Below are 12,563 nucleotides of genomic sequence, written 5' to 3'. Positions count from 1 at the left end.
ATTAATACTACTGCTAATACTGCCTTAAGGTAAGTACCTTTACCTTTACCTTATGTATACTGAGTATACTTAATGCCAAGCACATATATGTGAATTATAATTATTATTTATTCTTATTCTATTTTATCTTATTTTATTCTGTTCTTATTCTGCTTTTTATTTTAGTAATAATAATTTATTTATCTATGTATATCTCACTTTGTGTTGATTTCTCAGTTGATTTCTCTCATTCAGGAGTTTGTAACAAAGAATTTTTTTCCTCAGAGGATAAATAAAGTAATTCTGAATCTGACACTTTAGAAATGTTATTTTCTTGGATGAAAAGACATTTTCAACAGAAGCTTTAAAAGGCTAGCTGACAAACTAAACTCATAACATTTACAATTTTGATAGGATAAATTGTCTTTTTTTTATAAATATGATTATGTACTGAACTACAAAATGTAAATACTTCATCAGTGTTTAAAAAAATGTATTCCCTTATTTGCACATTTAATTCAGCTAATCAGAGCTGTTAATCTGCTGTCAGACAAATGTACAAATAAAACACCAGTGTGCTCCAGACTTGATAAAGAGTGAACAGTTAGTGCAGTAAACAAAGCAAGTGGATGAAGGAAAGAGGTGCAACAGACGTGATGATTGAAGAAGTAAATTAAAAAAAAAAAAAATGGAGGGAAAGTGGAATTGGAGCAACGCCGATAGGTAAAATAAAATCTGTGGCCAGCCATCATTTACTGAACTTTAACATGGGTTGGAGTTTACCTGCTTCACTGCATCCTCATAGCATGGGGGCTGTCTTAAGTCAGATGCATCTGAATCTGAGCTACTGAAGGCGGGGGGAGAGACCTGGCTCTTTTGGCCAACATGCCGAGGAGAGGGCAATACTGACATCTACATGAGACATAGGTGAGAAGTGACATTAGCCCAGGGATTAGAATAGGGCAAATTACCAAATGTAAGTGCAGTGCAGATAGAAGAACGACTATGAATAAGGCCCTTATGTTTGATTTACCACATTCAACATTTAACTGTCAGAACTGAGTTGGCGTTGTGTTGTTATGAAGGAGAAGTAATGAAATATATATGAAAACAGATGAGTGGAAACACAACAATGGACCTCAACACAACAGACAATCATATAGGAGTCAGATAGATCACAAATGGATGGAAGAGAGAAAACAGTTACGTGACTGTGAGGTGACTCAGATGAAACACAACACCACTGTGACAACACTGCAGAGTCGGACCCAGCGGTCGGTCCCGACAGTCCGTTTACCTTGGGTTGCATGCTCTGGTTCTCGGGTTTGGCTGAGCTGCCGTGGTTCAGGCCACAGTCGGCCGGGCTGGGGAACACTCCCTGAAGGCCCCCCTGCTCAGAGGAGTAAGAGCAGGTCACCCCCGGGCCTCCGCTCTTCTGCTGCAGCTGGAGTCACACAAAGGTAAAGATACAATATAGATTCATAAGCTTCTGTCACAGCTTGATTCATGTTGACCATATGGTAAAAGTTATTTTGTTAATATTTCCATCAATAGTGAATGGATTTGGATTGCCACAACATTTGGGACACAAGTCCATCTAGATCAGTGTGTCTTAAACTTTACAAGGACCACTTAAAGGGATATTTCAACTTTTTAATTGCCAGTGCAAGCTGTTTTGAGATCGGCAGAGCAGAGACGCAAGCTCAGCACGGTCATCAAATACACAATCCAACAAAAGCAAGTATTTCTGACTTTTGCTTAATGTGTTGTAATGTCACACAATTATTTGTTATTATCTCATAGCGTGGTGAATGTACAGGTCACACCTTGTCCACAAGAGTGTTTTGGAGTTGGATTGTGTGTTTAGTTTAATGAGGGAAACGTGGAAATACTGTGCGCCTCTGTTGCATTAGCTGAGCAGTTTGCGTCTCTGCCCCGCCGATCTAAAAACAGCTTTCACCGACAATTAAAGGTAATGAACCTACTACCATTCAGTGAGAAAGACTGATCTAATACAAAAGCAAATGGTGCAGTTTGCCACAGGAGGTGTGATAACTACTTTATCCTCTACCATCAATGCAGATACATAGCCTAGGCTATTTGAATTTGTTCAGTATGTTTATTTATGACCAAATAGCTACAGAACTTATAAGATTCAAATGTTGCCATTGTTAGCATGTTAGCATGATTATATTAGCATTCAGCCGGAGCTGAGCTTGTGCAAATGTCCCAGGCTGGATGTTTAATTTAAATTTCTATTGTCACTTCCATATGGGAAAACCAAACTTTAATAAATGTTCCAGAGCTGCAGCAGATGCATTTTCACTATTGCGACTGTGGTTTGTTTGATTATACTGAAGAGCCAGAAGAACAGAGTGTAGCAGGAAGGTTCCAGCACCACAGACTGTCATCACTGACAAATGTTAAACTGTCAGGTCAATAATAATATCGGTATATGTGGGAATATTTGCAACCAAGTAGAATATTTCCCTATTATTTGGACATTCATAAATCTCTCTGCTCTGATTGGGCAAGCTAAAGTTCAGCCTGACTTTCTTAGATAAATGGGTTGTTCTAATCTGGCTAAAAGGGGTCTAGTATCTTTGTTTTATGGGACTTTGGAGTCTCATGAAAAGGAATCAGACAAAGACAGATTAGAAGGAGGACGGATAATGGAGAGTGAAACAAGTCGATATTGGAGAGATATACTTGAAGAAGAAATATCACCCCAGTGAAATCTGTCCTAATATTCCAGATACTTGTTGTAAGTGTTTAGAGGAATGCTGTTTCCCAGATGGTGGGTAAAAATGTTCCCCTGCAAGCGAAACTTTGGTATATGCCCTGATAATTTGGTTGTCAATTCTAAACATTCAGTATTGGTTGATTTTGGGCTTCTTCAAGCTAGAAAATTGACTGCTCTTTTCTGGAAAAACTTCTTAAAAGTTAGAAAGACATAATATATTGTTAGAGGGAAAAGAAAACAGTTTGTTAAACTGCTTTTTCAGTTAAGTATTTGTTTTTACTTACCTCTGTTATTATTTGTATTATTATTATTTATTTATTTGTTCTTCATCTTTTGATAGTTTGGTTGTATAGTACACTTATACATTATTTGATATTGCTTTGGTTGTTGTTATTTTTATGTTTTCTAGCCTATATGTAAAAACCAATGACTTGACAATTACTTAAAATATTGTTTAAAAACACAGATGCTCCATACCTGCATGCTGTGTGTCCTGCTGTTGCCTGGGGGGTGGGGGTTTCCACAGCCCTCCCTCCCCAGCGGAGGTGACAGCAGGTAATGGTTATTAGGAGATGAAGGCTGGGGGCTACTGGAGGGCTTTCCACTGGGGGAGTCTTGTGGTGAGCACTGTGGACTGAGGAACGCAGACATGGTGGAGGGGCTGCCGGAGGCGGGGGCCGCGTCCATACGTTGTGGCCCCGCGGGGCCCCCCAGGGAGGGGACTGAGCTGTTGCAGTGTCCCATGTCCTCCATGCAGCTGCCGGGAGGGCTCTTGAGCTGCTTGGGGGAGGACAGGGGGCAGCTGGAGGACAGGGCCATGGGCTCCTGCTTGATGGTCACCCCGAAGAAATGCTGGCCCATCATGGCAGGAGTGTGCTGGTGGTGCATGGAGGCGTGAGGGGGGGGAGGGATGGGGTCCTGTGTTGCTCCATAGCAACGTTTCCTCTTGTGGAGCTGCATCTTGAGCTCCTCAACCTAACAGGTGTGAACAGGAGGAGACGTCAGAGTCTGTCTCACATCATCAAAAAGACCAGTGGCTGCTGTCAGTGGACTAGTGAATGATTTAACTTTTTTTTTTTTAAAGTATATTTTTCAGCTTTTTGCCTTTATTTGATAGTGATGACAGTAGAGATAGACAGGAAATGGGGAGGCAGAGAGAGGGGGAATGACACGCAGGAAAGGTCTGCCCGACGCGGGATTCGAACCGGGGACGCCTGCGGCGAGGACTGTAGCCTCTACATGGGGCGGCCGCTCTACCCACTGCGCCACGCACCGCCCCGTGAATGATTTAACTTAACTGATTTTACAGTTTTATGTTACGAAACATGAACATACAAAAACAGAGATTCATATTATATTCATCCTCTCCTCTCCTCTCCTAATGCACCTCTCTCCTCTCCTTGGTGTTTGTCATGATTTGTTGCACCTTGTAGTTTGGCCTTGGTGTTTGATTTGATTTGAAAATCTTTCATGTCAGGGCAAAAGGGCAATTTGGTTTGCAGCAGAGGTTCAGACATAACACACACACATAATAAAAATAAATAGAGTCATCACAAATTACACCAGTGCATCGTTCCCAACATGTTCACCTACAGAATCCAATGGCAGATGGGACAAAGGATTTCAGAAGTATACCTTCTCTTAGATGGGAGAAGCCGAAGAGGATGGAGAGGGTTTTCTAGAATGACCCTTGCCCTCTGAGTCTGCTTGATAAACATTGTCAAGGTGTCTCACATTCTCTCTGCATTTCCATAGGTTCTCCAGAGCTCCATCCCTCTGCACCAACCCCTGCCTTCATCACCTCCCTTTCCCCTGCTGTTAAACCGGCCTGCCCTCCCTTCCCATGAACCAGTCTGCCATCCAGTCCTCCCATTAAGCTGGCCTGCTCTCCCTGCCTTTCCTCCCACCAGAAGCTGCATCCATCAGCTCTTGTTAACATTTCTGTTTCCCACACTCTGTTATATCTATGTCACGTCTGCCATCAAACTTCCCTTGCCTTGCCATTGTAAGACATGCGTGTCTTTGTAAAGGAGAACTTCAGACTGATCACCCACCTGTCTCTGCTCCTGGTGCAGCTTCCACGTCAGCTCCTCAATCACCTTCTGCTTCTCCACCAGCATTTTATCTTTTTCAGCCTCCAGCCCTTCCATAGCTCCACCCTCCCCTGCCATCTGTCCCCCTCCTCCTCCTCCTCCTCCTCCCACCACCCCATCCTCCATGCTGAGTTGGGCCGGGGACGACTGCAGGGCGAACTGCGACGGCGAGGACATGGGCACGTCGCTGAAGCTGTCCGGGAGCGAGCCACTGAGCGACAGCTCCGAGGAGGCCGGGGAGATGGGAGGGGTGGAGGAGGTGCTGGGGTAGGGGTAGTACCCTCCCTGGGACAAGGCGCTGGAGGAAGACGGGGACTGGTAGGAGGACAGGGACCCCGTGGGCGTGACGGGGAAGGTCACTGTGGTGATGTCAGAGGAGCCTGAGGGCGAGGAGCCAGCGTTGGAGTCCTTGAACGGCCGCAGTCGCTCAATGAGGGCGGTCTTTGTTCCTGAGACAGGCATGCCACGGATACGCAGGTGCTGCCTGAGCTCCGACACCTGAGGGGGAAGAAACACATGTGGGATCAGATGTTTGTCTTGTACTGTGAATATTACTGTATGTATCAGTGTTTAACTTTCATTAACCTTCCTCTTGTGTTCGGGTCACCACTGACATGTTTTTAGGTTTTTATGCATAAAAGTACCATGTGAATTAGTTTGGCTTTTTGACTTTGTCAGGAACCTCTAGAAACAGAATAAACTTTTTTTTTTTTCTTTTTCACAAAATTCTAAAATGCTCTGGTTAAAATTATGACATTTGTGTTGTTAGGGTTTCGACTCGGTTATAATGATAAGAACAATAATTTGAGTTAAAACTGAAATCATAAGTGCAAAACCAACCTTTTCATGAGTAAGGAAGCCTGACAACGTAACCAAGAGATGAGAAACAAATGGAATAATAAAAGATGTTTTCAGTGTGTTTTACAAATTACTGTAAGACTCAGGTCAGAACCGACCCTAACACAAGAGATGGTACTGTAGCAGAAAGCTGACACAAGACTCCTACTTTTAGGTCATCCAGATTGGCTGGTAGGGGCCCAGGTTTGACTGGTGAGATGTTGCTCTGGTTGGGATATGCACTCTTGACTGGAGAGGGCGAGTTGCTGTTGTTTGTGCTGGACGGACCGGAGGAGCCGCAGGCTGATAACTGCTCACTGGATCCTCTGGAATCAGACATAACAACCGGATTAATCACAATTCAAATAAACAACAAGGCTGTTACCACAGAGATTGTGCTCTTGTTACAGGCTGTAGACTCTGGCCTAAACATACGGTATCCTTACATCTGCATTTGAATTCAGTGATGTGTGCAATTTCAGTCACAGATGGATATTCATTGGGTTATTTATGATCACTGATCAATATGTCTCTGATTGCATCTTCAACTAGTGAGGGCTTTTTGTATTCTTGGGTTGCTGTGGCCACTTGATTTATAATTCAGCAAACCTGGGACTGATGCTGCAGAGCGTGGACTGTCAAGTTGTTCCCAGACCTACAAAACAGTCACTCAACCATGTGTGGAGGACAAATAAGTGCATCGATGTGTCTATAACAAGAAGTTTAAAAATAGTCCTGTTCAACCATAGTTTCAAAAGCTCTGGAGAAACCAAAACAACATATCTTTAAACCTGCTATAGTTATTATGTTAATGGAGCTTGGTAGAGTGAAGAGAATCCAAACTGTGAATCCCTCAGAGTTTGTCCTGTTTGCCAACAGCTTTATCATGCATCAGTGCTGTTTCTACAGCTTGTGTCTGTTGCCCCCAAGTGGTCAATATCAGGATTCAGGACAGATTTCAGGAACACAGTCACATTTACATTCAATTCAAAATGGTCAAATAAGCAACATTTTGCACCTGATTTTTAAATTTTAGTGTTAAAGTAAATAAAGTAAACTTTTGATTATTTCGGGGGGGGGGGGGGGTGGAAGTTTAAACTTGTATTTTGAATTTTGAAGTTCAAATTTGAAACACATGGAAAAATATTAATAATGTATTTTTTAACAATGTAATCAGGTCTGACTGTTTAAAAGACATTGAAGAAACAAAAAACAGAACAGAAAACAATACATACACCCCATTTTAAAATAAACACTGAGTGGCTCTATGCTGCTGTTCTACCTGTTGTTTACAGACCTAGCAGCCTTCAGTGTGACACACAGTCACATTTAACACTCATTATCTGGATTTGGTAATTGGTAAAAGTAAGAGGGATTAGCTATGTGATCCTGGATAGCAAAAAAAAAAAAAAGGGATTTCAAAATCTGGATAATTTTGATCCAGATGACACCTTTTGAACAACTGGGCCATGATCCTGTTGTCCATTAGTCAGATTCTGGCAGTGGAGTGTATAATGGACAAGAAGAGAACACACACATGGCCCAAGTATGGGCCACATTCATTTTAGTGTTAGCATTAGCCAGTCTTGCCAAACCCTTCAGCCGTGTGGGGTTTATAATACTGAAGGTTGTAATGTGCCCACTGAGCAGAGTGGAAGCTGATTAATACGCTAACCTTTACTTCCCACCTCTGGAGACATCTGGTGGTGAGTGAAGCCTTTGGGTTCATAAATAAAAGCTGCACCAGCAGGTCCAAATATGAACCTATGAACCCCCCCCAGCACTGACAGCAGGCAGTCAGAAGTTTACATTATTTGATCAGATTTATTTACTGTGCTCGGTCTGTGACTGTGACTCACTTGTGGGTCTGGGCTGACGGGTGAGGCTGGTAGCTGAAGGCCGGCTGTCTCTGCTGAGCCTGGGCCTGGGTCTGTGGAGTGTGCGTGTGATGCTGCGGCTGCTGATGCTGATGCTGATGCTGCTGCTGCGGCGACGCGTGTGTGTGAGAGTGTTTCTGCTGGCTGAGGATCTGCAGCTGCAGGAAGAGCTGCTGCTGCTGAAGCAGTCGGGCGTAGGCCGAGTCCATGGGCGGAGGGGACTTCTCCGCCTTCTGGTCTGGAGGAATGTACTGGTGGTACTTGAGCTTCTTCACTTTGGGCTTCACATCTTTGGGTTTCTTGTGTCGGTTCTTGTCCGACGTTTTGGACTGTTCAGAGTAGAGAGGGAGGGGGAAACGGTCAGAGCGGGCCGACAGCCCGCGCCAGGCACGGGTTCTGTACGGTCAAGGGTCAAGATAAACCTGGTGTAGAGTTAACTGACCTTAACTATAGCAGGAACAGGTATGGGGGGCGTGGCCTGGCTGTTGTTGGCACTGGGCAGTCCTTCATCCTGGCCTTGTTCAGGTGGGTCTCTGGTTGCACCCCCCTGTTCAAAAACACAGAAAAACATGTACTATCATGGCCAAAGTCCTCCCTCAGCAGCTGAATATGCTACCTGTGAATAAATACTTAAAGGGATATTTCAACATTTTGGCAAATTGGCCTATTGCAATAATCCCTATAGTCATAGTGGTAGGTTCATTACCTTTAATTGTCGGTGCAAGCTGTTTTGAGATCGGCGGGGCAGAGACGTGAGCTCTGCACGTTGCGCGGTATTTCCGCCTTTCCCTCATCAAACTCATCAAATACACAATCCAACAACTCCAAAACGCTCTCTTGGACAAGTTGTGACCTGCACATTCACCACGCTATGAAATAATAATGGAACGTTACGAGACAGAGTTGTTTTCAATGCAAATGCGTAGCCGGAACTACATTCCAGACACTGGACCGAGTGAGTTCAGAGTATTTGCTTCATGTGTCATAATGTTACGTAATTATACCAATAGGCCAATTTGCCAAAATGTTGAAATATCCCTTTAATAGTTTTCATCAAATATTATACTAATAGAGACTGTACAGCGGCTTGGCAAGGTGTTAAAACTTCTTCAGCGCTTTGGCTTGACCAATGACCTTACTTTAGACGCTGTAGACCAGTGCTTTAAAGGTGACATGTTATGGAAATATCACTTTTTGAAGGCTCTTAGGTGCTTGCCTTCCGGCCCCCAAAATGTGAGAATTGACAAAAAAAATCTGTAATTTTCAGGCTCCTGAGGTTGAAATCCATGTGGTTTCATGAGCTGTCCCCTCAGTTGTCATCCAATGATATCATTAGTTTTCAAATTTGCATAAAACCACCCAGACCTGCATGTCACAGACATGTCTTTGGGAACTATTTTAATTTGTTAATTTCTGCCCCTTTTTTATTTATTTATTTAGTTACAACTTGATTTTCCCCTCCCTGCATAAGTTCTGCAGGTTTGGTTACTTGTTACTTTGTAAACTAAGATTTCCTGAAGAGCGTTTATTATACAATGTTATACAACAAATCTAGTCAATGGTATGTAGAGTAATACAGAACAAGCTTCACTGCAGCCAGATGCCAGATGAAATTACATTCATGTTGTAATAAATAAAATCCAATATAAAAGTCTGTCTGTCTTGCTAAATTTACTTGAGTAAAAGAGTTGAATAGTTTTTTTTAACCACTGCCACTGAGGAAGATGTACTGTGAGGTTATCAGCAGTTTCATGCTGGACAAAGAAACAAAGTAAATGCAGAGTCATGACCAGCAAGTTAGTCAGAGTGATGGGAACCAGATGTCGGAGCAATCCAACCAACAACTGTCAGCTGTGCTCCACCACACTCAGAAACACTGCATATCATTTCACGTCAGCTTCAGCTTCAGCTTCAAACTGCTCTGGTGAGACGTTGACTGTCTCTCCAACAAAACGGAGAAACTGTGACTGAGCCAGTGACTGTGTAATAAAAACCTCCCGGTTGTTTGAACATATTATTGATTGCGGTGACAGTGTTTTTGCTGCTACTGCCTCAGATGTGATGTGTTTTGGTCTGATAGAGAAATCTATCAGGTGGTGGAAGCTGTTTGAAAGACGCTCAGTTTGTAATGCAAACAAAAATAATTATCACTCAGGCCGACTGATGTTTCCTCTGACAAACACACTTTTCTAACTGACATCACACACTGAGAGCTGGAATGAGTCAGATGGATGTAAACAACTCTGTCCTGGCAGCACTTCCACTCAAGTGACCGTTGCTGACGGCGACGGTTGGGATGAGGTCATCCCGAGTGAAAGGTAAGGAGTGAGGACATAAAGGCGGCCGGGCTGTGGCAGGTTTGCAGGAATGTGACACCCACTCAGTCCAACGGACAGCGGAAACGGCTGAGCCCGGTGCAGTTCACTGTGCTGCCACAGGAGGGCACAACAACCACAGCTCAGACAGAGAGAAGGAAACAAACATGATCTTTTTTTTTTTTTTTACCTGTCGTGGGCTGGTGAGGGCGGGCGAGGAGGAGGAGGAGGGCGTGCTGCCCGCGGCCTCTGATGAAGGGCAGGCCGATCCCTGGGACTCGTCACTGTGGTGCTGCTCTGGAGACAGACTCTCACTGCTGCTGTCCTCCTCAAACGCATAGGAGTCGTCCTGCTTCGGGAACTTACCGTGGTTCACTGTAGGAGACACAGAGACACAGACACAGGGGGGGTCAGACAGCCGGAATATGTCATTTAGCAGGACAAATGCAATTAAAGGACCAGTGTTGGGCATGTTACTTTAAAAAGTAATTAGTTATAGCCTAGTTACTTTCCACAAAAAGTAACTGAGTTAGTAGCTGAATTACTACATTATAAAAGTAACTAATTAACAGGAAAAGTAACTATACTCAAATATGTAAAATTCCTTTTTTTTGTGATCAACTTTTTTTTTCATTTGGTTTAGAAATAACAGAACAGTCCATACAAACAACAAATCCCCTAGACAAACTAATAAACATAGAAAACAAAAAAGACACAAAAATGAAAAAAGAATAAAAAAATTACTTGAACTAACCAATTCACTCAGTATTCCTCCGCATAGGAGTGAGTAGGTTAGTTCCAGATAAACTGCTTTTTTCCAACTAGTTGATGGACTGATAATAAAGAGTGTAATATTGTTTTCAAGTAGTAAGTAAGTACGTTTTGGTCCTATGGTGTAGGTCAGTTAAAATATTCCTAATCTGTATCTGTGTCCTTTCACAGATGCTCAATTCATTTGTAAATGTGTCTTCCCTGGATTCAGCTTGTAAGGAAGAGCACATGCAATCAATCTGCAATAAACAGCATGTACTGGACATGAATGAAACACAAGGCAGGGAGCAACCTCTGTATCACACATCCAAAGTATCAGGAAAACATCAACCAATGGAGAGAGCTTTAGATTGACATGTCGTTCGTATGATGCTGTGGTGTTCACACACCGCCTGTCTCTGTGTGTGTGTCACTCACACCTTGGCTCACTCAGCCTGGAGGTGTTACGCTCTGTGCGTGAGACACCGACACCCCCACTTTACCTCCGCCACGCTGCTGAATGAAGCAGCCGATAGCAAACTGAGCTCTGATTGGAGGAGCTGAGAGCACATATCTGGCAGAGAGTCGGGAGAGGGAGGTGGCAAAGGTGTGTGTGTGTGTGTGTGTGTGTGTGTGTGTGTTGTGGAGAGGTATAAGATTCTCTTTTTGTATCCAAACATGTGACAGCCTGAAACAGACCCTGGTTTCAATCACAGCACCAGCAGGCTCTTTCTGTGCAACTCGGTGACCTCGCAACACACACACACACACACACACACACTGACGGAGCTTAACACACAGCCTTGTGCACAGCATTGTCCTAAATGCCACTTCCTCCCACCTGTTGGTGTTTAACTCCTTCCCTCTGCGCAGCCACACGCTCTCTGACAGGTTCATGCAGCACACACTGTTTCCATGAGTCTTTAAGTCAAGTCCATGTCACCAGGAGATTGAGATGCCAGAATTACAGGAAATCTAGGAGCCGTGTGCACTTCCGCTTTTCAAGTGGCCGGTTCAGAAGCCACGGAGGGGTCGCATAGTTTCCAAAACTACCGCTCAGAGGTTGAAACAATCGTTGGGGATGTTTGTGTACGGAGCTAAGGTAAGAGCTGCACTGCAAAAACTCAAAATCTTTTCAAGAATATTTGTCTTATTTCTTGTCAAAATGTCTAATTTCTAGTCAAAACGAATCTCTATAAGACTCATCACCTAAAAATTGACTTGTTTTCATATAATTTTCACTTGTTTCAAACAAATTTTCAGTTGAAATAAGTAGAAAAATCTGCCAGTGAAAGCTAGTTTTTTTGTGCTTGTAATAAGAAAGAAAAACTTGCTCCACTATCAGATTTTTCTACTTATTTCAAGTGAAAATATGCTTGAAAGAAGTAGAAAAAAGTGTCTAAAGCAGGCCACTTTTTAATGTGATGAGTATACTTAGATTTGTTTTGACTAGAAATGACATTTTGACTAGAAATAAGACAAATATTCTTGGTAAGATTTTGAGTTTTTGAAGTGCGACCGCTGCAGGAGGCTGACGCTAAAGCTGTAGAGGTGGCTCCCTGGACAAAAACAAGGGAGGTGGAGTACAAACATACACACAGGTAAACCTACACAAGGACGCACTCTAAACTCCAAGTCAAACACACGTCTCCACTTCTAAGGAAACGAGGGTGGACCCAAATACAGCTGCTGCTCGTCTCGGTAAACGGCGCGGGGCCTCCTCGTGCAGAGGTAGTGTAAACCGGCTGACTGCAGCCTGCCGCCTCCTTTACGCAACATGTTTACTGGAGGCTCAAGGGTGGGGGGGCAAACAGAAAAGCTCTCAGAGCACCATGCTCACAAAACACTTGTGTCGCTGCCAAGAGTCCTGAAGAAGTGGAGGGTAACGTGTCAGGGACAAACAGTGCGAGGTCAGACTCAGGCACAGAGGGACGGGGATTCATACGGCACTAAATCACAGAGCGCTGCG

General features: G+C 43.6%; 1 protein-coding gene across 17 annotated transcripts in view; it reads right to left on the bottom strand.

Annotated features, from left to right (window-relative positions):
* The window catches only part of myocd (myocardin), a 111,254-nt gene that overhangs the window by 2,733 nt on the left and 95,958 nt on the right, over positions 1-12,563 (bottom strand). For 9 of the 17 annotated variants that reach the window (XM_085762009.1, XM_085762005.1, XM_085762006.1 and 6 more), the window contains 8 exons: positions 10,035-10,219; positions 7,972-8,076; positions 7,512-7,858; positions 5,822-5,978; positions 4,777-5,313; positions 3,200-3,697; positions 1,277-1,423; positions 763-891 (listed from right to left, as the gene is read on the bottom strand). In XM_085762009.1, coding sequence (XP_085618135.1) covers positions 763-891; positions 1,277-1,423; positions 3,200-3,697; positions 4,777-5,313; positions 5,822-5,978; positions 7,512-7,858; positions 7,972-8,076; positions 10,035-10,219 — 2,105 coding nt within the window. The remainder of the gene's footprint in view (positions 1-762; positions 892-1,276; positions 1,424-3,199; positions 3,698-4,776; positions 5,314-5,821; positions 5,979-7,511; positions 7,859-7,971; positions 8,077-10,034; positions 10,220-12,563) is intronic. The other 8 variants (XM_085762008.1, XM_085762011.1, XM_085762012.1 and 5 more) reach the window with 1 other exon arrangement.

The sequence above is a fragment of the Trachurus japonicus genome, chromosome 19 (genome assembly GCF_045865225.1).
Source record: "Trachurus japonicus isolate A0001 chromosome 19, Traja_1.0".
Taxonomy (NCBI): domain Eukaryota; kingdom Metazoa; phylum Chordata; class Actinopteri; order Carangiformes; family Carangidae; genus Trachurus; species Trachurus japonicus.
This window is presented reverse-complemented; position numbering and strand designations above follow the sequence as displayed.